This window comes from Ciconia boyciana, chromosome 23, assembly GCF_034638445.1.
Source record: "Ciconia boyciana chromosome 23, ASM3463844v1, whole genome shotgun sequence".
Lineage (NCBI taxonomy): Eukaryota > Metazoa > Chordata > Aves > Ciconiiformes > Ciconiidae > Ciconia > Ciconia boyciana.
This window is the reverse complement of record NC_132956.1, coordinates 6,730,032-6,755,339: the sequence shown is the minus strand read 5'-3', so window position 1 is coordinate 6,755,339 and position 25,308 is coordinate 6,730,032. Positions and strand designations below refer to the sequence as shown.

General features: G+C 44.3%; 1 protein-coding gene across 3 annotated transcripts in view; it reads right to left on the bottom strand.

Annotated features, from left to right (window-relative positions):
* Nucleotides 1-1,655: 1,655 nt before the first annotated feature.
* Nucleotides 1,656-25,308, bottom strand: part of PKP1 (plakophilin 1) — a 47,303-nt gene continuing 23,650 nt past the window's right edge. The window contains exons 4-14 of one of the 3 annotated variants that reach the window (XM_072844947.1): nucleotides 22,289-22,433; nucleotides 20,348-20,555; nucleotides 19,415-19,592; nucleotides 17,162-17,276; nucleotides 15,780-15,935; nucleotides 15,500-15,676; nucleotides 13,268-13,421; nucleotides 12,568-12,754; nucleotides 7,587-7,671; nucleotides 6,204-6,304; nucleotides 1,656-5,136 (exon numbers count right to left, since the gene is read on the bottom strand). In XM_072844947.1, the coding sequence (XP_072701048.1) occupies nucleotides 6,233-6,304; nucleotides 7,587-7,671; nucleotides 12,568-12,754; nucleotides 13,268-13,421; nucleotides 15,500-15,676; nucleotides 15,780-15,935; nucleotides 17,162-17,276; nucleotides 19,415-19,592; nucleotides 20,348-20,555; nucleotides 22,289-22,433 (1,477 nt within the window). In that variant the 3' untranslated portion in view covers nucleotides 1,656-5,136; nucleotides 6,204-6,232. Of the gene's footprint in view, nucleotides 5,137-6,203; nucleotides 6,305-7,550; nucleotides 7,672-12,567; nucleotides 12,755-13,267; nucleotides 13,422-15,499; nucleotides 15,677-15,779; nucleotides 15,936-17,161; nucleotides 17,277-19,414; nucleotides 19,593-20,347; nucleotides 20,556-22,288; nucleotides 22,434-25,308 lie in introns of those variants that run through there. The other 2 variants (XM_072844948.1, XM_072844949.1) reach the window with 2 other exon arrangements.

Genomic DNA, 25,308 nt, shown 5'->3' with positions numbered 1-25,308 from the left:
CACTACAGTGTTCCCCAGTACTGGAAGTACAAAGTCTTTTGAGCATCCTGCACTTCAGCTATCCTTGTGTAGACTGGGCTTAAGTTACTGCAGGATGTGATGCAGAGACCAAATTCTTAGATGCTGTTGACAGCAATTTCATGGAGCAGGCTGGGAAGTCCCCAGAGCAGATGCAGCCTTAATTAGGTCCTGATTAGCATGAAAAGTCTGGCCTCAAATCTTACATTTATGGAGCTGCCCCATAACATCAACATCTGTATCAATAAAAGCCTAAATATCCACCACTGTGTACTCATCTTCCAAAAGGGGAACTTAAAAGGATGATGCTTGTTAAGGGGAAACGAAAAGGGAGAATTAAACTTTACAGGCAGTGTGGCCTGTGCTTATCACATTGAAGCACAGTCCCAGTACATCCCAGCAGTTATGAAATCCTTGAGGAAGGGCAGAAGGGAGCTGGCCTGGTTAAGCAGCAGGAGAAGGAGGTTATCAGAAGGTGCCTTTCAAATAGCTGAAGACAAAAATAGGAAAGACTTCATAACCTCTGCCAGGTTAAACATAAACTGTACTAAATATGCCAAAAAGGAGTTGAAGGAACAACTAGCTGACGTCAGAAGAATAAGCCATAAATAGTAAGAGCATCTTCAAATATATGAGAGCCTGCCATGGAGACTGGAGGGCAAATAAATACCAGGGGTGAAAAGAGTACTCAGAAAGGCAAAGCAGGAAAGATCATGTATTTACTTTTTCTAATTTGTGATGCCTGTGAGAAATGGGGATGATTTCTACAACAGCCTATACCTGATACAGGGAAACCCACACCACTGCATACCTGAGGACTGACGGTCATATCTGTATATAAAATTTTGTTCAACTATAAACCAGTAAGGAAAGGGTGGAAATTACCGTGACCGCTTAGAGGGAACTCTATGATGGACAGCCCATCCCAGTGACAGCTCAACACACAACAGAGCTGCAGAAACTAAGGTGAATGTTAGGAATTGTCGGGGAAGGAGAAGAGAACAGAAAGGTGGCTGTGATGTCCCTATATAAACCCATGGCTTACTCACCCTTTGCATACTATATGCCATTCTGGTCTTCTCAACTCAGAAAGAAAATAGTTCAATTGGGAAAGGTTCAGAGAAGGTCACCGCACATGACAAGCCGATGGGTCTGTCTGAGGAACAGGTCTGTGAGCTGGGACTTTCCAGCCTGGACCAAAGAGAAACTGTGGGAGGATCAACTCATCACACTTTTAAAATATAAGACCCAGGAAGCTTCAAACACAGCTCATATAAGCCAGGTTCAGAAGAAACTAAGGTGTGGTTTTTTTTCTCCACAACAAGCTGTGGGCTCATAGAGCAGTGGCACAAGTGATGCTATTGATAATTAAATTTTTCATGGCTTGAAGTGGTGACTGGAAAAGCTCATGGGAGAGAAGCCCACTGAGGCTTGCCAAGGATGTAATGGTGGAGGAAATGTGATTTACAGCTTCATTCCTCATATTGGCACAAGGCAGAGCAGTCCAGACTGATCACTGCTGCAGGGTAACGGGCTTTTACAAACCTTTCAAACAGATGCTTTATTCTTTCCTAACACTGTGGCACGACAACCAAAATAAAACCATCCAAAACGGGAAGCTTGAAGAAATTCCAGCAATTTTTATTGATTTCAGCTTTTCCAATGAAGCAAATACATACAGTATAGCCAAAACAAAACTCTGATACATTATTCTCACATACCTATATCTTACAGAATACACTGTATAGCTATGGACTGGTAGGCTAAGTTGGTCTCAAACTGGTGTGTGGTCAGAGAGGAATAAACAGCCTACTGCCTTCTACGTGTCCATGAGGCTTCTGAAATGCTGGGGTGGGTTGGATTGTACATACACAAAACAAACGAAGCATTTATGAGAAAACAGACCAAAAAGCTCTGCTAAGCCCAGGACAAACAAGTATGGTATTTATTTACATGGTTGTGTGTCCTGCGCACAAATCAGGCCCCAACAGCTCTTATTTCTGCTGCCAGCAGAGCTAACAGTGCTGCTAGCTATGGTCCTTCCCTCCTCAGTAATTCTCCATCACTACAACCCACGGCATGTGCTACGTGCTGTAGACTTGCCCTCATCTGTATCATTGGGGGTACGCCCTACCTTGGCTCTTAAAGAAGCAAGAAACAGGAAAACAGCTCATCGAAGAGGATGTCACAGTTAAAAACATGCTTTTAAGAAACAATGCCTCCCTAGAATGAAAAAAAATTTGTATTGGAGATGAAAACAGCATCCATTTATATGGGGGGAAGCTCACCGAGCTCCTGAAACTGCTGGTTATGAGCAACACCAGTTACTCCGATAAGGCTGATTTTCCTTTCTCTTCTCACAATTGGGCATCAGTGTCACTTCACCAACTTGGGTAGAGTCTGTAGTCCAGATTTTAAAAAGAGAGACTGAGAGGAAAATAGAGTTGAGTATCAGAGAATTTCCTGGGGAAGAAATAGCTGCAAAACAGCCCTGGGAAGGCAGAGCGGTTACAATTCCCAGTGCTCTCTCGAGTTAGCTATATTTTGAGGTATGAAAGCAGTAACATACAGCATCATAAAAAAAAATTAGACTTTGAAGGAACCTCTCTGGTCTGCCCAGCTCAAAGCAGGGATAATGTCAAAGCCAGAGGAGATTGCTCAGGGCTGTCCCCAGTCATGTTTTGAAGGTCTCTCAGGATGAAGACAGATTTTATTTTTATCATTTTATTAGCTTTGGAAAAACAGCTTTGCTGTACCATAAAATTTATGTGAATGATGTATCTGTCTCTTTGAGTCTAATACTTACTAATGAAATCTCCAGTACTTGTAAATTTAATTGTGAGATGATGATCATATAGCTACAGCTCTTTGTGCCTTACGTAGTGATTCAGTAAATCATGTTACTGGTGAAAGCAGCAGCAGTGTTTTAAAATAAAGCTTAACTAACAGCCAATTAGAATGAATTTCCTCAATATTCCATCATTACATTTTGTAGTTAGGTTTCTCCAATTAATTTGACAGAGAAAAACATTAGCTCCCAGGACTTCTGTTGAACATGTAATTACAGGAACAAATCTGAATGCAAAATTGCACGCAACATACTTTTACACTAAAACTGTAACAATCCTGCCTGTGGATACTGCAGCCATTTTGGATATCCATAGTCTTGGGTCCTGCCGAAAACATTTTGAACCGTGCACCTGAGAATATACATCCAGCTAGGTAACAGCTGGCAGGCATGGCAAGGGCATGCCCACGGGCTGGGGCTCCTTTGCTGCTGTTCAAATGCTCCTGAAACTGTCCTACCGGATTCTCCTGTAGGAGAATCCGGTACTTCTCCTGTAGGAGAATCAGGAGCTTCTCCTGAAGCTCTCCACTTCAAAGGTGCTTTTTTTCTCTCTCATTTGGCTGGGAGCTCTGCACAGAAAGCTCTCGACCGAATGTGGGTGAAGGCAGGCAAGTAGTTGCTGCTCATTAAAGTGCACAAGATTAAGCCACCCTTTGTAGTCCAAGAGAAAAACCAGCCTGAAAATGATCTCCCTCTGTGGACACGTGCTCCCTATGGTCTAAATAGGGGACGAACGAGTACCACCATGTCTCTTATATCTAGAGCTGTGTCAGAGCAAATGTGAACTTCATGGACGGTTCTTTAGCGAGCACGAATCACCCCATTTCTGTGAAGTGAATGGGGACATGCTGATTTCCATCAACTGAGGAGTCAGACACTCACAAAAAATGAGACTATTTTTCCCTTTCTAGACTCAGTTCTGTAATTCGTCCTTCCCAAGCACTTCCTGCACCCCTAACATTTGCAAAATGGGGTCCTGTGCCCCTGCACTGTTTGAAGAAGCAATAACCATGTGTGTGGGACAGCCAGCAAATGCATCGTCAGCTGGTCCTTTTCCTGTGGATCTGAGTTGCATCCCCTGCGGGGACAGATAGAAGATATTTTTCTTCTGGAGAGAGGAAGATCAGCCTCTTTCATCACGCAGTTACTGTCATAAGGAGTGGGTTGCCCTAAAATGAGCTCAGCAGTCCCCTATCACAGCCTTAGCATCACAGGGTGTTCACGTAATTAAAGATACCAAGAAATAAAATATTTCCAACCCTGACTTCACACAAGTGTTTACATTCCTTTGCATATTAATATTATTTCTTTACATTGATCAATAAAAACAAAATGCAATTAAAAAGGCCACATCCCTCACTTTTTTCAGTCCTGTGTGGCAGTCAGTGATCCCAGGGGAAAAAACACTTTGCCTGTCTCCAGCTCAGCTTCTCAAATGCCACATTTGTCCAGGTACAGTCAGGAGATTGAGTTGTTCTGGCTCTCAAAATGGTTCGGGACCCAGTAATATTCATGCTCTGCAGATGTGTTGCAATTGTCCCCTCACATACAGCTTCAGAGAAGGGTTACTGAGACCCCGGAGAGAATTTGCAGGCGTCAATTTGCTTCTTGAGATAAAGAGTTCACATGACAGGAAAGAAAATACTAATAACTATAAGAGCTCACTGGAGAAAAAATCATAAGCAGAAAAGCAGCCCGTGTTCATAAACATTAGGAATAACCAGCCTTTATAAAGAAGAGTATCGTTGTGTGTATCTGTTTATAACGGCCATATGCAATGGGGGACTCAACCTAAAATTGCCATTTTTTATACTTGTGGGTAAAAATAGGTTGTGACAAGTTTTTAGTGTGGCAGTATTTGGTGCATGGATTGGGTAGAATTGGACAAAACTCTGCAAGGGGGTTAAACTGCACAGCTCACACTGACTTTCAGTGGAAGACAGGGGACTAAGCCTGTAGGAAGATCCTACTCACCATGTGTGTGCATGTATGTTGCCTGCATGCACACATACACAGCGACACGTACGTAGTTACACAGACACACTTTTTGCAAAAAAAATAATTATTGACATCAAGAAAGTATAACCTCAATAAAAGTCCCTTCTCCCCCTAAAAAGAAGAAAATGCTTAAAAACATCAGTATCATCCACATGAAATCTGTATGTTTAGTTTGCTTTACAGTTGAGTTAAACTCAGAAACACTCTAAATCTTTAACATCCTAAGTAATTGTGAAAGGGTTGTCTTCCTGGACATGAACCAATTCCAAATTCTGAAATGGAGAAAAACAAAGAAAACCCCAAAACCCAGGTAATTAAAGCATTCAATAAATCTTTTCATTACATTCAAACCCAACTTTTAATCTTTTTTCTTGGCCTGTACCCAGTTTCTGTACTGCCCATAGCTTTTTCCCCTAGATTTCCATGCTCCTCTGAGTCTCAGTGGATACACCCCAACAAAGCAAGAAGTGAAATCCGTACCTGGGCAGAGGAAAGAAATGGGCTTTTGCACCATTTTCTCCTACATCAGGGCGGTGCTTAGTCTGATTGCTAAGAGCACGTTGGGAAAGGGAGCAAATAATTAATTCTGAATAATCTCAATCCCCATCATAGAGAGATATGATATTTGAAAAGTGCAGAACTGCTTAACGCTTTTCCCTTCAATGGGAATTATGAATCAAAAGCACCTTACAGATTCAAGCCTCTTTTCACACTGAATAAAAAATAATAACAATGCCCTGGAAACTCTGCCCATGATTTCTCTAACCTGGTTTCTCTATTGGGATTATTCAGATGTCAGCATGTAGTTCCTAATTTTGACATGAGGCTTACAGGTAGATTACTAAGTGTTCAAAAAATCCCTAAGGGTGATTGTTAATCCCATAGCTGGGCTTAATTGCATGTTACTGACACTATCTGGATAACATTATTCAAAATTCAGGAATGAAAGTACTGTCAGAGAGATTCCTGTGAAATCCCCACCTGAGAGGATTTGGCAAAATGCAATTAATCAGTTATTGCTTGGCAAACTAAGACAGACAGACACATGAGGCGTAGTCAAGGCCAGCAGCTTTGTCTGTCCTATGGCATCTGCACTGAGCATGTCTAAAGCACACAGCTGCCACTGCGGGCAACATCTGCACTGAACCCAGCAGCAGCACGACTTCTGACTTTTCATCGGAACAAATACTTTGCAGTTTGGGCCGACAGGATTCGTGATGAAAATCTCACAAACCCATGTTAGGGGAGATTAAAAACAGTGAAAAGCTCATGGGGTTCACACACCACTCCTTTGCCCCCAAAACCACCCCTTCCCCACGCACGAGGGCCCTGTTCTCACCTGCAGCCTGAACGTGCATGGAGAGGCTCCTAAAATCTGGAGGAGAAGGTCCTGAAGGTTGTTCCAGCTAAAGATCCCATCATATTCTTATCAAATCCTTGCTGAAAGATGTATATGAAGAGCAGTGAGTGCATATCGATTTTAAAACTGACAGCTGTCTACTGCTGTGAGAGAGAGCCTCCTGCCCCCCTTCAACAGCTGTCCTCCACTTAAAAAGTGTGCTTCATTCTCAGCCAACCTCCTCTGCCCTCCCTCTGTGTGCCTTTGACACGTGAACCATCACCCTTATTGATGGACTTCATCTTCCTTGCATTGCTTTCCAAGGAGCTGGACTTCTCCAGCTTTACTGGAGGAAACCTTTACTTAATCCTTCACTGAATATTATTTCATCTTATTCCTCATCCTGGAAAAATGGCAAAGATATATGCATGATGCATATATCCTTGCAGACTCCCATCCTTCTCGTCTGATGTATACCTATGCAATGAACATCTGTGTGAACACAGGAGTGACTCAGTCACATCAAAATGTGTTGGCACAGGCTCCTGAGCAGAGCCTGGCGCAAAGCTCCACAAGCTCCTATGGAGAAAGTCCCTAACTGTTAATATGAGAATGATATTTAGGTACTCTCTACCTTCCTGCCCCCAGGGTACTCCCCTTTGTGGATGTTACTCCTTCTCTTTAATTTGGCCCTTTACTCTCTGCAGGTGCTGCTGCTGTTGAGTTGGAAAAACCCAGCCTGTTCAAAGCAAGCCACTGGGAGCTGGAAGCTGGCTCAGCGCCCTGTCTGGCTCTGCGCTTTTGCAGTTTCTTTTGCAGGGAGCAAAACAAATCCCAAATACTCTTCTTCTTGGTTTAAAAGATTACCTTGACTGTAGGGGTGATGTAACCACAGGGTAGGGTTATGGACACAGAAGAAAATGGGGGAAAAGAGAGGAGGAACATTGCCAGGGATCTGTTGGGACATGCTGATCCTACATGATGGACTGCAATGAAGGGAGTCTCCCAAAATGCAAAATGTGCAGGCCTGTTCCCAGCACAGAGCAATGCTGTGCACACAGGACAGCATTGACTCCAGGAGCATCACGGAAGAGCCCACCTAAGCTAGCATCATCCCCAGGGTGCAAGCTGCCCAACACAGACACGCTGCTGTCCACTCAGTCCCTAATGTCAGTCTCGGCAGCTGCAGTTGCGACTCACTGCCTCTTGTGCAGATCTCAGGCGAGTACCCGTGTGCTGAGAGCATCGTGGTCCTCCCAGCGCCCCGGGCTCCTCCCAGCCGCTGCCCTGCTGAATCGTGGCCTTTGCAAACTCACCAACTTCAGCGAGTCAGTCAAGACCAGGGTTGTTCTGTCAGCCGAAAAGCAGAAGCATTTTCCTTACCTGCTTGAGCACACTCTGGAGCTCCCTGTTTGACCAAAGATCTGTCAGGAGGAGGCGAGCAGCTTCGGCTGCTTTTGGACAGGAGCTGGGAAGATGAAAGCAACCCCAGTGAATTATAGCAGGCCACAGAGCAGCAACCCACATACATTACCGACAGTTTTTAAATAAGCCCATCTCCAGCTGGGAGGCTGGCTAGACTTGACGGAGGACTGTCAATAAAACCGGCCTTGCTCTCTCAGCAATGTTACATGACAACAACCTCTGGGACCAGAACAGGACAAATGAAAAAGAGGGGACGATTTGAGTGGAAAAACGGTCATTAAACTGAGCCGAAGGAGTGTTTCTGGAGTGTGAAATCTGGGAGAGGGAAAGAGAAGGGAAATGGTGCCAACCCTTCCCTGTAGTCTGTAGGAACAGTGTGGGCGAATCTCTCGGGAGGGCAGCAGAGGAACGGGCTCCGTGCTGCCTGGTGAGGACAGAGGAGATGGGAGCATTCGTAATAACAACATCTGCAACCATAAGTCCTTACTCAGCACAAGTTAATAGATACTTGCTCACGTAACAGCTCCGAAACTGTGAGTCATAGCAGTACCTTTTATAATTTTGGAACATTTCATACAACAACCTAGATATAAACCTCCTTGCTGGTTCTTATCACTGCTACTGATCTGCTGGACCTTGTCCTGCCTGTGGGAGACTCCTGATCTGGGTTCAGTGCGACAACCCCAGCCTGTCTCAGCCAGGATGATGGACAGGTATGAGACCAGACTCAGGACCCTCCCTGTATGATACAGCTTCACAAAACATTGTGTCCTCAAAATAGTCCTCATCAGACTATGAGAAATGAGACTGACGGAGTGGTCATCAGGAACAACCTGGGACCTGCAAGCACCGTACTCTGAGTGTGAAAGGACAGGAATGTAACCGTAGTCAGTAAATTTTGAGGCATTTCTCTAATATACACAGCAATTGTTACCAAAGACGGTGTAGCCTAAAAGAAATTAGCAAATTTAACCTGGTCATAAGCTCCAAGGGAGCTCACACATGTTGGTATTGCATGGAGGACTGGGGGAGCTGTGGCTAATCAGAAATTCTTGAGCAATGTTTTGGGATAGGAGAACTAGGTTTTATTGCAAAATCACTCCTCTGGTTATAACCGTCCTATACCCTGTCACCAGAATGACTATGTTTAAAAAAAATTTTGTGGCTGAAAAATTGTTTGTGGTTGAAAAGCCATTAAAAACCAATAAAGCCAGTGGTATCTATGATTAGATGGTCAGTGCATGTCTTTGACACTCTTTTTCAAGAATATGTTGGTTTATGTTGTTTCTCTCTTTCTAAGCTCTTTTTTTTTATAATTTGCTTCTAATGATACCAAGTATGTACTTTTTGCCATTGTGACTTCAGAGCACACCTCAAATGAATTTTTCTTTTCAAACCAAAAGTACCAGCATCTGGTATCTGAGCCATTTCCAAAGATAAAGAATTTGTCCACTCTTAATTTGAAGGATTGATCCTGTCTCTGTTTCATACAGCATCTACTGTTACTCTTTAGGTATAAAAAGATTAAACATGAACTGATGGAGTGGTGATCATGACTTCAGTATGTAAAGTAGCATATCCGAAACAAAAGTGCTGGGAATAGCGTGTGACTACAGCAGTGTAGAACATGGAGCAGAATATCAAGGACAGCTGATTTGGGGGAAAACTTTCTTAAAAACAAGTTACCTGAAAATCAAAATTGATTTTAAGGACAGTCTGTTTTTTACAAATAGAATTATTTGTAAAAATCTGTGGAAAGACAAGGATGATGTCCGCTGGTGGCAGTGGCAGCAGTCATCCAAAAAACTATTGACTCAGCAAAACACAAACAAGAACCTAATCAGAAGGAGATGGTGAGGCTGGGGGGAAGCGTGAGGGCAGCACAAAAGACAAGGGTTTTGTACATGCATCTCAAATAATGGGGGGGAAATAATGCTTCCTCAAAGGACAAAAATATCAAGAACCTTATGTATGTCCCAGGACATGCCAAGGAATTGCTGGAAGAAGGACTTCTTCAGGATGTTGTAAGTTTATAAAATTGATATCAAAGGGCAATCTTTGGAAGGAATGGGCAATTGGAAATCTGTGGATGCGAACAACTCTCTTCTGCAGAAAAGAATCAAGGAAAGACCTAAGTTTCCTGAAAGATTAATTTTGGTAAAATGTTATGGTCGAATTAAACTGCAAAATTAAATTGTATAATATAAAAGGTGTGGAAAGTGAATGAACAAAGAGAAACTGAAAGAAATCAGTGATAAACGGATTGTGAGACAAACTGCAAATCTGATGCTCCAAAGCTACCGAAAGAGATTTTGGAGAAAAGTTCTTAGTGCAGTCATTAGAATTATTGAGAAAAATGATAATTTTATCAGTGAAATAATGTTGCTTGAAAATGAGAAGAGGAATATTTTTCAGACAGTTGGAGAAGAAAGATGAAAAGGACATCAGACATCACAATAAATCAGTAACAGTAGCTTGATTTTCAGAAACACCAACAAAAAAAGAAGGTAATATTCAATATTTTGCCAACTTGGAGTAAAAATAACAAAGACTGAAAGAACACCAGCATCACTACGAAGCCCATGTTATAGATGAGGATATATGCAGGAGATGGAGACAATTATTTAATTGGGATGCTCCAGGAAGGAGGAGAAACCACAGCTATCAGATAAACTGCTGAACCGTTGATGCCTTTCTCTCAGAATACAGCTACAAGAAACATCCAGAAAAAGAAACCTCAGCTTTGAGGAGTGCTGGTTGACATTTGAGAAGAACGTGGGAAAGGAAAAGATCCATAACTTACTTGTCTGTAACCTGGAAGCTATTTCTAAAATATGAATACAAAATTCTTTGAGTGTGTTAAACTACTGATTTACAGCTTCAAATGCAATGAGAGACCAGTTCAAAAATATAGGTAAAGAAACATTTGTTTGGTGGCAGAAGCAGCATGTGCCAGGGAGGCACTACAGAGACACACCAACCAAACCAACACCAATGCTGGAGGTGAGGGAAGTGTGTCCACAGGGAAACTGAGGCAGATTAACAGAGAAAACTCTGCAAAATACCAGCAAGGTGCAACATGGCATGGTGCTCTCCATGGCGATTTGGTCACCATTGAGACCTCATCTGTTCTCTATTTCTGATGGCTGTGGTGCTGGAAAGGCAGAGGTTGGTAGTGTGGGACTCACCACACTCAGCATCAGTGTGGGGAGCATGGAGTCTGCACCCAACCTAGGCAACAGCCCCCAGTAGAGGTGGTGGATCTAGTTATTACCATCAGGGAGCAGGTGACGCTCTTTCTGATGCAGGACTGGACAAATCCCACCCTAAATTCTCCTGTTTATCTTCACAGGCTATGCAGGAAAGTGGGAAAAGTTGGCTAATTTGTGAACTAACAGGTCCAATTCACTAGAGCGGAGATCTCTTTCACATCTGCTCTATGAGAACGTTCTGAAATGATATGGCTTGAGTAAGATTACTTCTGGATGTAAATTGCTATTTTTTCATAAGAACTGAACAGCACAAAAATTTTTGGGTGCAGAAGGAATAATGGAGTAAAAGGAACAATTCAAGTTTTGGACATTGTAAGAACTGGGGAGTTTCTCAGAAGGCATTTGCGATACAGACAGGAGGAACACACATCTCTAGAATTTAGTAACTCCTCGCAGTTTAGTGAGTCATTGCAAACAAAGCTCATCACACAAAACAGTCAAGACAATTAAGGTACACACAACCCCAGTTGTGCAACACTTTGCTGAAGTACTAAATTAGCTGACGGCCAGTCTGAGGGATCCAAAGCGGGACTGTAGGCAGAAGTTAATACCATTCAAAACAACGAAGACTTAGAAGAGGGCTGGGTTCTCTGTTAATTGGGCTTGTTGAAGAGTGGAAGCATATAAAAGCAGCAAACTGACCAATGTTCGTTGGCTGATGTCCAGACTAAACAAGGAGGCCACTTCTAGTGAATGAGAATCTCTCTGCTGCCATGAAACAAGTGGTAGATTGTAAATGGTTTATCAAAGGATGATGGAGAAGGTATGTGAATGTCTTTTCACAACAGAAAACAATAGGTTACTTGTATCAGGTATTTTAAAATGAAGACAGATGGTAGGAGAGATGAAAATCTAGGAAGGAGAATACATGGTCAAAGATCATGTAAGTTTAACACCAGTTTGGCCAGAAATGAACATATAGTTTGGCATGGGTTGCCAAACTTTTGCACAGGGCTGCATGTAGTATGGATAACAAGCAGGACAGAATTACTACCATCAAAACTCAAACCAAGTCCTAAAAGAAAAAGTGCTAAAATATGTTGGGATTGCACAGTTGTTGTAAAATATATGTAAGTAGACCAGGGGAGGTACTTATAAATACATATATATATTTTTATATATATGCTTCATCACAGCTGCATCTCTGCCACTTGAGGTGGATGTTCCAACAGTAAGATGAACAAATCTGAACATTAAAGCTAAGAACAATCCCATTATATTGGCAGTGCTTGAATCTCAGACCTGACCTTCATGATAAGGTTTGCAGGAAGCTGTGAGTGGGAAGCCCAGGTGCTAGGGAGTCAGGCTGCCTACTGACATCCCCTGTCCTGAGGGCTGGAATTTTTAACAGTGTTTAAGATGTTGGTCCTTCAGTTCTGTTTAGGATTTCTTAAAATTCAGCCAGCAAATTTCCTGAGGCCCCTTTACAAATCCCACCATGGATGGCTCATGCCTGTTTCCAAGAAACCAGTGCTGAGGATTTGTGTCTACTGACATGCTTGAGGTTTTTTGGCTCCCTCAATTTACAAGCACAGGGAAAGAATAATGCTTTACTATGGCTCAGAAGGGTACTGGGAAGATTCTGGGGTTAATCTGGCTTTGACAGAGTGCATGGGCTCAAAAATGCCTGTGCATGACCCTTTCCATGCCTTCTGCCCCAAACTCACCCATTTCGGCACAGGCTTACTACATTATTTAGCATGTTGCTTGTCAAGTAAGACTTTCCCAGGTGTGGGTTGGACATGATGAGGTTCCTCAGAGTGTAACAAGCTGATGTCATGATCTCGCCATAGCTGTTGGTATTTCCAGACTGGAATGACAGGAGACGTGATACATCTGGGAGCACCTGGTGAGCTAAAGAGGTGGAATGTTCCAATCAACATTTACATAAAACCTAGCACAAGTGAATGATACTATTTGTGTTAGCACTATTCAATGTAAGAATGCAGTGTTATGTCTGGAAGGAGGCACTAATAATGTTGGACAGTAATGGCATAATAGTCATCACTTGATTTTCAGAGACAAAATGAGTGCTGCAGGCCTCTGGAAGGGCAATGATACTGGTCATGGGTAGTCAAGTCCAACTCACTTCCCAAAACTCTATCATCCTCATGATCCTGCAGATTTGTCACTGTCTATAAAGCATACCACATGCTTGTAGAGACTTCGAGATACCACACATTTTGTTAATTAAGCCTGCAGATATCACCTGTAATTGTCCTTTTGGCCAGAAGAAATGACACTGCTTTGCCCAGTTTTGGAGCTTGGCTAAGTCCTATTATGGGGTATACAAAGCGAGGTGGGCAGATATTAGAGGGTTAGAAACTAGACATTGTTCTGGAATCCACTGTGGTGGAAATTACTTACCCATGGTTTTGTGGAGAACAGGATGCCGGGACATGTTGCTCAGCAAAGAAGCCCCAGACCGGACAACTTCAGAGCTGTTGGACTGGAGGAGCCGTGCTATGCGAGGCAAACCTTTTTCCTTCAAACCAATCAATTGGCTCATTGCGTTGGACATCTAGGAGACAGAACAGAGATGTCTCATGACTTCTAATGCCAGGGAGACACAACTGGAATGATGTATGGGGCCAGACAAACACGACTATGCTATAAAATAAGCATCTGTATAATACTTTCTTCTGCTACCATAATCCCACTTACTTTGTCATTTACCCCTCTTCTCCACAGACATTTGCAAAGTCAGTCTCTCATCCTCTGTGATACGACTGACACTTCTGTCCTCTTTCTGGAGCCTGACTGGGGACAGTTGCTCACTCAACTGATATTCCCAAAAGCTGGAGAAGTTTTACCTTCATATCCACGTTGACCTTGCCCTTCACAATGCCCTTGCAGCTCCCTGCCATGCCACAAGTAATAGGCTGCTTTGGAATAGGAACAGCTAATGATACCTTTAAAAAGCAAGCTGAAGACCAAAAATACTCATCTTGGATACTGATCTCGTGTTTGCTTATGTAAATCTAGAAGATCGCAGGACGATGCCAATGCAGATGAGTGTTCATAGACGTTGAAGAACATACCCTTAATAAATTGCCCTCTTATTGACTGTTTAAACTGAACTTCTCAGCTACTGCCCCACCAGAAAGGCTGCTGGAGATTGTCGCACCACCAGAGACATATGTCCATCACCAGTGACATGGAGATGCAGGGAATGGGCTGGAAGGCAACCCTCTTCCAGTGGGCTGATACCCAATTTCCCTCCCATGCTCCAGGAGGCACATGTGCCACATTACAGATTCACACCAGCAGGACTGGGATGCGTAAAGCTGAGTCTGAGAAGAGATTCAGAGTTCTCCTCTATAAGCTAAAGGGTTCTAGTAAGCTTTGTAAGCTTGTCCCCAGTTTCCCTTTCCTTCAAGTGACAGCAAACCCAGCAACCCACCCCAACTCCAGCTCTGAGCTGGAATAAGACCCTTGAAAGGAGAAGCCACTTCTGCATATCCAGGCAAATTTCAACCATTCCCTTCCGGAAGGCTGAAATAAGTTGCTTCAACACTGTCAGAGCTGGTGTTTGTTTGTTTGTTTTCTTCCCCCCTGCCCAAAAGACATTCTTGGGTAATGATCTTGATTGCTGAAAGCCTTTTCATTTCCATGGAGCACATAGCTCCAGCCCCATTTCTCTGATCAGCTCTACCCATACTGCAACAGTTTCTCTCCACCTTGTTAGTGCCACTGTTTAGTGAAACTGCAAAAAATAAAAAAAGGTTCCCAAAGTATTTCACATTGAAAGACTTGTAACAAAAGCTCCCAGGAGATCAGAGCTGGCAGGTTAACGCTGTCCTAGCAGCGAAGGCTCCTTTCGTGAGTCACTCCATGTTTCTGGGTGGAACGCTTCACACACGTGACACGCCTTTCCTATGTATGAAATAATTATCTCTTTATCTCCCTAGCCATCTTATTTAAATTGGAATTGATGAAGTTTGACACAAACAGACAAGTCGAGGTTTGTCCACGTGAACGCAGCCTGTGAGGACATGCTCACAGTAGCGATATTTGGCACAGCAGAGCTGCTGTCGTGACGTGGCCCTTGCCATGCCCTAGCTCCTGCAATACCCATGGTGTCATGCAGCCCGTGTCACCTCCACGCTGCCATACCTATAGGTTAGGACATCTATCAGAGCTATTTTACAAGCAGCTGTAATGTGAGGACAAGCCACAATCCACAGCACAAACCACCCTGTTATTAGAGCCACCTCCCACTTAAAATCACACATAGGTGGTGGTGCACGCACATCCTTTCTCTCTCCTTTAATGACATCTGTCCACATGTGCACGTCTGTGCACATCCTCACTGGTGTCCTGGGGGGAGGGTGCCAACAGCAGTAGGTGCTGGTAGTATGACCAACCTAGAGGAGCCCCTGGAAAGTGTATGGGTCTGGGATAGACCCTTGGGATGCTGATTATAGCTCTCCATGAGACCCTATTTTTGGCATTGATAAATACCTCAGCTGCAGCACCCACTGTGGAATGAATTGCAATAGTGCCCTGACGTTTAAGGAGGACATCTTCCTTTCTGATTACTGTAAGGTGCTGACACATTTGGCTGAGCACATGTGCAGAGGAGAGAGGAGCACTTACCAGCCCTCGGCTTGCAGTGAGGTTCTGCAGGGCTCCAGCACAAGCTTCCAGGGTGGCATCCTTCTTGCTCTGATCCATCAGGGACAGGTAGGTGCGGATGGCATCAGAGTGGTAGAGCCAGCTGGGTCCTTTGGGTTTAAAATCCTCCTCAGGAAGGGGGACACCGTACTCGTCATTCTACAAAGAGATGAGAAACTGGAAGCTCAGATCCTGCTCCTCACTTGGAGCCCCTGCCTGGGGCTGAATATCACATTTCCAAGCCCTCTGCGGCACATCTTACCTCCATTTTACCACTCCTGCTGTTGAAGCAACCTGTGAGAGTTTTGTCCATATAAACACTCCGGGCCATGTGGTTGAGCTGGGTGTATTTGTTGGGAACTTCGGCATCCAGGCGGTAAGAGAGGTTGTGCAGGATGCAGATGCAATTCTCCACAGACTGAAATCACCCCCAGAATAAAAATGCAAGCATCACATTAGGCAGAAAAATATGGAGCAGCACCTGCTATAGCTACTGAGAGGACATATACTATGCCATAATTAGCTTTTTTTAGCAGTTATACTGTATAAGTTCCTGACCCTGCCTAAGGTAGCAATGGATGGGAAGGAAGAAGGAGATAGAGTAGACATGAATGAAGGCCACATAGCCCAAATGCTATACCGTGCATCTCAGTGAGCTGACTGATTCAGTGAACCTTGTTAGGTCCCACTGCCACAGGCAAGCTGCTAAACATGAAAAGAGAGCATGAGTGCAGGGGGTGTTTATATCAAACTGCCCGCCATGAAAGGCCAAATCTTGAAAGTCTTCCCCTTGCCTTAGTCAACTTCCAATGACTTTGTCCAAGTCACAGCTACAGATTAGGGGACAATTTTTACCAAGAACAGGCTTTTAAGCCTCCTTTACTTGGATGTCAGAGTCCCCAATGTAAAGAGCAAGGGAGAATTTTCACTAGACAGCTGTAACCAACACCAAAACATGTGGTTACATTTCCAAAGAGCTGTGTTCAGTATGTGCTGCTGAAACTGGTCTTCTTGCAAAAGCCATCCCCAAAAGAGGATTTGCTCAATCCTGAGCTCATTTGAAATAATTTTGGTACTTTGCTGGGCATTGAGGACTTTAGGGTGTCTGGCTAGTATGACAGGTGTTGAACTCCTGAAAATGTGGCTATAAACACTATTTTGTCCAAGGTAAGTGCCGTTTACGCATAGCAATCAGAGTCACAGTTAGGGGACTGTCAGAAAGATGCCAGCTCCTGACTTCTCACTGAATGTGATGCCAATCTGAGGCTTATATACCTGAGTCCTGCTGGATGAAGAGATGTGGTGGTGGGAAGAGCAAGAGATGGAGGTTGGGGGCTGGAAGGATCCCAAGGTGGGAGGGGAAGGGAGGAAAGCATATTGGGGGCCCAGGAGCCAAAATATTTTGCTGTGTCTCTGTGTTTGGTAAAGGGAAGTTATAAAACCCACCTCTACTTCAGGCCCAGAGCACAGAGGACTTGCAATCCTACAACAGATCACACTGGGATTTGGAAGGACAAGAGCAGCCACCAAGAGTCCAGTTCTCTCTTGTGTTTGTTTGAAAGGGATTTTGAGATATTCCCAAAGTTGCAATTATTACCTACGGGGCTGAACTCTAGTAAACAGCTCAGAGTGAGCATCTGGTACCTTATCATCAGGTCGGCTAGAAGCCACGCAGTTCTGGGTGTAAGTCATGACTGAATCGATCAAGCCGGGGTAATTCCTCATGGTCTGGCGCCCCATGTCTGCAGAACTCAAGTTTCTGAAGAAAACCATCGCAGAGCATGTCAGGAGAGAAGAAGGAGAGAGGATTAGTTAGATCCACTTACTAGTCTCTATGGGCTCTGTTCTGGCCATGGCTGTAATTGAATTTACAGATATTTCTGTAGATTCAGCAAGGCTGGTGTACTGCTCTCTTTTTGGAGGCCTTCTGTAGGACTGCACTGGTGCATAGCTCTCTTGTTGCTCTTTAGGACTGATTTCATCTAGGAAAATGTCCTGTTAAGGAGCTCTACATAAAAGACATCCTCCCAGTGAGAGTAACCATCAGCAGTATTCTGCCTTAGAGGCTATGCATGTGACATTACACAGACTTATCACCTCCTTGGAGGTGTTTCCAAAGAGAAGACTGACTAAAGACCATCTGGGATTATTGTGAAAATCAGGAACGTGCAAATGGTTATAAGCGTGGAGCTACAGAGGGTCAACAGCAATATTTGCATGGGAAACGAGGGCAGAGATGCTGAAGAGCAGCAATCGCTCTGACCAGAGGGATTGACCAGTTTGTAATGTTGTAATGTATTCCTGAGCACTGGTTGCTACCAGGACAGGGGAGTTTTTCCAGAAACAGGAAATGTTTTTTGTTGTTTTGTTGGGGTTTTTTTCTTCCCTGTTTTATTGCATTGTAGCTTACAAATGAAAAACAAAGAGAGGTTGGCAGTCCTTGTGAGATATTCACTCCAGGCGTTCCAGAACTGGATTTGGTGTTCACTGTGATTTGCAGCCTCCTCATTAACATGAATTCATCTGCAATCCAGAAATGCTTGAGCAGCAATGGCTTGAGCCCAGGGCAAACCCAAGGCTGTTCTCATCTCTGCGTTATGATGTGGCAGGGCAGTGAGTCAGAGCAATCCGGGCTCACCCCTCGGAGCAGGGGCTCCGGACCCAACCACCCTGCTTTCCTTACTCCGCTTGCTCCCCAGTCCTGCTCCCCCCAGCCTTTTGAGCTCCCTCACTGACCTGCATCTGGCAGTCTTCACTGGGGGCATTGGATATTACTGCCACAGACTGCGATAAGTCTCAGGGGACAGAGGCTGCCTTGAGTTAAACTCCACAGAAAGCTCCTTTTAAAAGCTATCATCATACTCTTTCTCTCATTTTAATGGGTAATTTTGTGGCATTGGTGGGTTGAGATGGTCTTAAAAGTGGAGCACCTCGTATGCAACATACATCACACATCCCGACGTGCAACTGCATGGGGAAGGTGCCTTCCAAGACAGGGAAGGGAGCAGCGCTTGCTATCTTTCAGACACAGTTCCCAGCCATGGAAGATGATAGTATCATGTCTCAAAAGGCCCCTACCGTATTCACTCATTTCGTTTCATAAGCAGATACAGCTCCTACTAGCTGCATGTCTGGTAAGGGCGCGGTCGGCACTGCGCTCCCTCAGGGAGAGCTTCAGTTGATGAAAGTACCTAATTATACAGGGTATTTTTTTTTTCCCCCACTTGTTCCCAGTGAGACAAGGAGCTCGCATCCAAGTGGAGGAGGGTGGTAGGAGAAACAGCAAGTCAGGGCGAAGATCCTCTATAAAAGGGCTCTCGCTTTTCCATGAAAAAAATAAACTACTCTGGGCTCAGTCTGCACCTCCTGTTTTGTAGCTGACCTGCCTGATGAAAAATGAGCCAGAAAAAGTCCAGGGCAATGGGACTGCTCTGTACTAAAATAGTTATTAAAATCAGTGGGAAAATGCTTGTTTTCCCCACGTAGAGAATTCTGTCTTTTTGTCACCTAAAACCCAAACCAGTTTGTTTTCTAGCAACCAAAATTTTCTCTGGAAGGCTCAAAAAGCTAAGGGCAAAAAGTGTCAAGTTTCCTGGTCTGAGCTGAACACTGTCAGGTTTCAGTATTGCAGCTCTCCCGTGACAAAGCAACTTATAGAACAAACTTATTTAAAAAAAAATAAAAAGTTACTGGGAAAAACATTTTACATGTAATTTTTCCTGCACCTTCTTTTAGTCAGGAAATCTTTCTCAAGGAGAATTTTTTATTAATACAATTGCAGTGAGCACGTCTTTAGCTTATTGTGAGCATGTCTTTAGCTTATTGTAAGAGGATTTAGACAGCTTCAGCTTTTGTCAACAGACACAAGCTGCAGTAAATTCCTGCTTGATGACTCACCTCAAACACCCTGTAGCATTGAAGAATACTTCTGGGTCAATAATTTCTCTTGTCCTATTGCAACTGCCATCTGACCAGCCAGAGAAAGGGATGATAACACAGTCTGTCAAGACGGGGAGGGCCTCCTGTATCAACTCTTCTTTTAATTCATCGGTGGAGGAGAGGTTCCAGAGCAGTCCTAGGAAGGAGGTGGGAGACAAGCTCAAGCAGAGGGTCACCATGCATTAGAAACTTTCTTTAGGTCAGAGTGAATTCCAGCAACAAAGTCCTTCTTCACTCCATCCCTCTTTGAACTAAGGGTGCAGAAGCTGCCCTAAACCCTAGGCTCTGTCCATCCCTATGGGAGACAGGCAGGATGGGCACCAGGAGCATGGTATCATGTGGAGATGGATGTCTAAGCATCCTCCCTCCTCCCAAAATTGGTGTTTATTGCCATTAGGTTGCAGGGGGAAGGCATCTCTCCAGGGATCTCATAAAGGCTAGCACACAAGACCTCAGTCACAGCTGAGGGTGATCTGCACCAACAAACTCATGTCAATCTTTCAATAAAAGGTGAGATACCAATGAGATAACCAGCCCAACCATACTGGGATTGCCAGCACCCTTGGCCTTCCCTGGGAACAGCACGGGGGCCAGGGGTACAGGAAGGCATGGGAATGGCAGGGTGGCCACAGCTGTGGGGGGAAACCTGGGGGCAGGTGCTTCCCCAATGCGCACTTATGATGTGAGAAACCCTCACGGGACATCAAAGGGCCAGGTCCTCCTCTGCCTTCTGTTTTAGGTTCCCATTTCATGTGACAGGAGAGGAGCATAAACCTCCTCTTTGTGGTATGGCAGCACCATGGCTACTGGACCTTTGTGTGCTGGAGCAACACAGACCACAGGCAGGGAGGAGCATGGTCCTTGCTGAGGGCTGAGCAGTCTGCTGTGTACCTGTCAGTTGTTTCTGAATTTCAGTGTTCCCTGTTCTCCGTAGGAGGCTCACGCACTCCCTTATTCCATTCTGCCGCCGGGTTTCTATCTTATTGGTTGGATTCTTGAAGACCAAATTTCGGAGGGCTCCAGCTGCCGCCCGCTGTACGTTCTGGTTTGTGCTGCGGAGCAGCTCAACAAGCTTGGCGATTCCCCCCAGCCGATAGACCTGTACCAGGAAAGACATGCAGCCATCAGCATGGTGTGCAGAGCATCGCTGGGACAGGGACAACTAGAACTGTCATGGCAACACAAGGAGTCAACATGGCACATACTCAGGGAGTAGGAAAAGCAGACCTGGCAGTAAAGGATGGGTAGAGCTTGCAGATGGCATGTCTGGTTCAGGCTGTAGGTCATGAGCACAAAGGTGCTGGCCTTGAGGTTGGAGCTTAAACTCTAGAACTGGATGTCTACGAGTAATGGCCATGGAGCGAATCCTTTGCTGATGTAAATGTGCTTGCTCCCACAAACTTTCACCTACCTCCATCAGTTTGCATCAGGTGAAAATGTTGCTCTGCCTATCTATAGAGGCCATTTATAGCAATATAATGACACGATGAGGTAATTTATCTGCATCCTGAAATCACAGGCTGAGCTTAGAGGGATGGTCATGGTATAGTGTAAACACCCTTGAGGTCAGCCAGAAGCAGTACTGGGCCATACTCCACCACTCAACAGGGGCAGCATCGGAAAGGGGTGTGAACCCCGACCTGCCGGACACCACACACATGCCAGGGAGGTTTAAAGGCAAATTCCTCCAGCTGAACTCTCCAAAATGATGAAGGTTCCCACTGTAGGATGTCCTCTGTACCAAGTCTCCCAGGGACACGATCCTGCATAGAGCCCCTCCTGGCACAAACCAACCCATCGGCTGGAGATTTGCTGACAATAGAAAATGAATGAGCACCTTTCAGAAAGGAAAGGAAACAAGTGTGCACTCGGATGATTCACATACCTGCTCTGACACATCTTTCTGGGAAGCGATGGGACAGGGCAGTGCTCAGAGTGTTTTCAACGGTAACGAAGGGTGTGGCCACCCCACAATTAGCGACTGTAACGTTGGGCTGGGGTACCGGCACTCGGTTCAGCTGCAGCAAGGGCACAGAGGTACATCCCCACACTGTGCCAGAATGTCCAGCTGCACTATTACGCCAGGAAATGGAAAGCCACCTCTATAGGGATGGCATTTTGATAAAGCCATGCTTGTATGACTGCAAACACACCAGGGTGGGGATAAACTTCTGTGACAGTCTTGCTACAGCAGATCTGTCCTTGAGACTGCCTCCTTTGCTGCATGTTGGCATAAATTTAGTAATTGGAAAGTAAAAGCATAAGAAAAATAAGCTGCGCTATAAGAAGGGCTTCTGTTTGATCAAATATCTTTGTACATGATCACTAATTAACCCATTGGCTTAGATGGCTGAAAATGGCTGAAAATGGCTGAAATGTCACTGACCAATGCACAATGAAGATCACAGTGGGATTTAGGGCAATTTTGTGTGGCTCTGACACTGCAGCTCTGAGATAGCAAAAGATTTATGTGGAACTGGGTGCAATTGCATCCAGAAGAGGACACTGCATCTGGATGGCTGCTCCCATATCGCCAAAACCCGTCAATCTGTGTCACAGAAGCTTGTGGTGATAATGTGGACACAGTTTCCTCTGCTGCCTGATAACTATTCCCCTGTGTTAAAATCCTGACTGACTGCTATTAAGAGAAAGTGGCCACTAATAGTTGAAAAATCTACTTAATCAATTCCTGAGTGTGACTAATGAGGTACAAGCTCCATCATGAAAATCAAGGGGACCTACGGATCCTTGGTACTGAGGAAAACCAGTTTCATCCATCTCATGTGCCATCACATCCAGTGTGACAGCAGAGCTCTGAAGGAGTTTGCTCACCTCTTGCTTGGCAGACTCATCCTGGAAGCAGGTGTGCTGGAGGTAGTAAGCACCCGTGGTCTGGTATTTGTCATCAGAGGAGCACAGAAGTTGTATGGCTTTCTGGATGGTCATTGTACCGCCATCTATCTCATCACCACATATTCTGTGTTAAAGAGAAATACACCCCTGGTTGAGTGCTCAGCCAAAAGGGCTATGTCAGTACTGCGAATTATTAGGAAGGAATTTATTACAAAATGTAAAATATGATCACATTGTTGCATAAACCACATGGTGCACCGCTAGTGCATTTCACCCCTAGTGCATTTCTCTGTCTCAAAAAAAGACATGATAAAAGTGGAAAATATACAGTGGAGGACACTCAGGCTAATAAATTATGGATCCAGTCTATCCAGAAACAAAGGAGACAGAAAATAAAAGCTCGGTTGAGGTGCTAGATGTCTAATCATGACTAAAGTGGAAGGCTTAATGAACAGAGAACCAGTATTCCTCAAATAAAAGAATTAGTGGACAAGAGGGAAACCATCCATCAGGTTATTAGGACAATCTAAAGTAGACAGATGCTTTTCCCACAGCATGTGATCCTTTGATGTGAGATGCGGTGGAAGCAAAAATGTGAGAGCAGTTGATGGTCTTGGGAGGCTAGAGCAGATCCCTTAGGAAAAGGTGACAGGCATGTCTGGAGTGATGGGATGGACAAATATTGAGTTTATGAAACACTAATAATAGCACTGAGACATCCTGCTCCCAGGGTATGTTTACACTGGTAGTCTCCAAGCTCTTCATAAAAGTTGGCCACTGTCATCATCCCCTCTTACAAGTAAAGAATGTGCCTACAGACTCCAGAGGAAGGATATGAATACCTCTGGCTTGGAGCAGGACTGAAACCTTGGGAAAAACACAGACACCTGAAGATTTGTCCACTTGTTTAGAAATATGAAGGTCCTGCTCTCTTTGGCTTATACTTATTTAGCATCATCTGTGATGTTTTAACCACATAGAATTAGAAAAGGGTACAAACTTTCAGACTGATGAAGGGGCTCTGAACTGCAAAGCTTGTCTGTGTTTCCAATTATACCAGTTAGTCTGATAAAAGTTACTATCTCTTCTTAGTATCCTGCAACTTAGGCCTGCAGCTGGCTGCAGCAGGATCTCCGCTCACGGCAGCAGTGTCTGTGTTAATTTGCATGAGAGTAAATGACCATGCAAAGTTCAGGACTGAGAAGAGTCAAAACCCAAACTCCTGTTTGGTTATTACTATTTCAGCAGTGATGGGTTACAAATGGGAAATGCTTTGTTAACAGTGGATGAAATCAAAAAGTGTGGGAGCTAGGACATTGCTAGGACAACTAGGTCATCGTTGTGCCTGACTGATGTTATTCCCTGTTCAGGATCCAGTTGCGACTGATGGAAAGTTTTACCTGGAGATCGGGGAGGTTAGTTCCTGTTTGAACCACATTAATGTGTACACAAGCTCTTGCTCCATGTCATACTAGTGAGTGACTATGTAGAGGGGCTGATCATCTTCAGACAATCCGATAGACTAACAAAACAGAGTGTTTTTTAATAACTTCTTTAAATGAACCTATTACATTTGAAGTATTAAATATTACTATGAGGGAGTGGCTTCTTCTAGGCACGGGATATGCAAATTGATTTTGACTGTGCCAAAGAAACGTTAAGAATAAAGGTGTAGAAAGGACACCCAAGTGTGGCCACCACTGCCAGCAGCTTACAATAAGATAAAATATTTTGTCCTTAAGCATCCAAAGGTTCACCTCCACACAGCATGGGCCAGTAAATAATATCCACAATTCTATAGAAAATTTCATACAAAATATCGAAAGACAACAATTATGCTGTGACACTGGAAGACAGCACGAAAGACTGTTTTGTCTCCCCTACCCTCACTGGTATAAAGTTGCACCCAGTTTAAATTACTCATTTAAGCACCTGTGTAGTGAAAGGAAAGAAAGGTGCTTCCTAGGTGCTTCCAAAGAACGACTTGCCTTTGTGTCTTAGACATTTTTCCTAAGACAGGAAGACCTGCGCTCTGGAGATACCTCTGCCTCTGTTGGTGTACAGGAATGATAGACAACAGTCTTGGATTGGACCTTAAGCATTCAATGTCTAATGTTAGATGAACCTCACTCCACTTGGATTTCTACGCTAACAATAAAACATCACTTCCTCATATGATTTTTCAACAGTTTGAACCTCTATCAAAACTTGGCTCCAAGAAACTTCCATTACATTTGCAACAAGGAAGCACAAAACTGGAAAGACAAAGTTTAAACTAGAAACTATGGAACCTCAGAAATCTTTGGTTTGGATCCAGGATGCTATGATTTTCTCTTAGTCTTTTTCATGCTCCTGAGACACACAATAGAGCTGAGACACTGATGGATCCGGCATGAGTAGCACCAGAGGGACTTCTCCTTTGAGAATTCAGACCTGGGCTGGCAGTGTGAGGAGGGAGGCATATTAATAAAATACCAGGTCAGTGGCCATGCAGCGTATGTAATCATGGTGATTTTTTTTTCTTTTTAATTTACCGAACTGAGAAAACCCCTAAATCAGGTGCACTTTTTATAAGAAGGAAGGATGTCGACTTGACCCAGCTACTCAAGGAAGGCAATTTTCTACACATCCACTCCATAAGAAGGCCAAACCCTCGTTCAGCAGGGAAAAACTAGGCATCCAGGTCCAGTTCTGTGTGGGAAAAGATGGGGAAGGTTCCGTTTCCCCTGTTGGCTCACCAACAGGAGAAGTTCACAGAGGGTAAGCAGCCGGGCTCAGTCATGCCACCCAAGAAGAAGCAGTGATTTCTCCTAGCTGAGAATATAATCACCCTGGCAAAGCCTATGCTAATGGAAGATTGTTCATCAGGCAGTCAGGGATATTCCTAACCAGATCTACACTACGAGAACAACAGCCTGCTCCAAGACAAATTCTTGGACTGTGGCCATCTTCAACCTGGGCCAATGTGCCTGGTAGGAAGAGCTCCAAAGGTTGTTCTT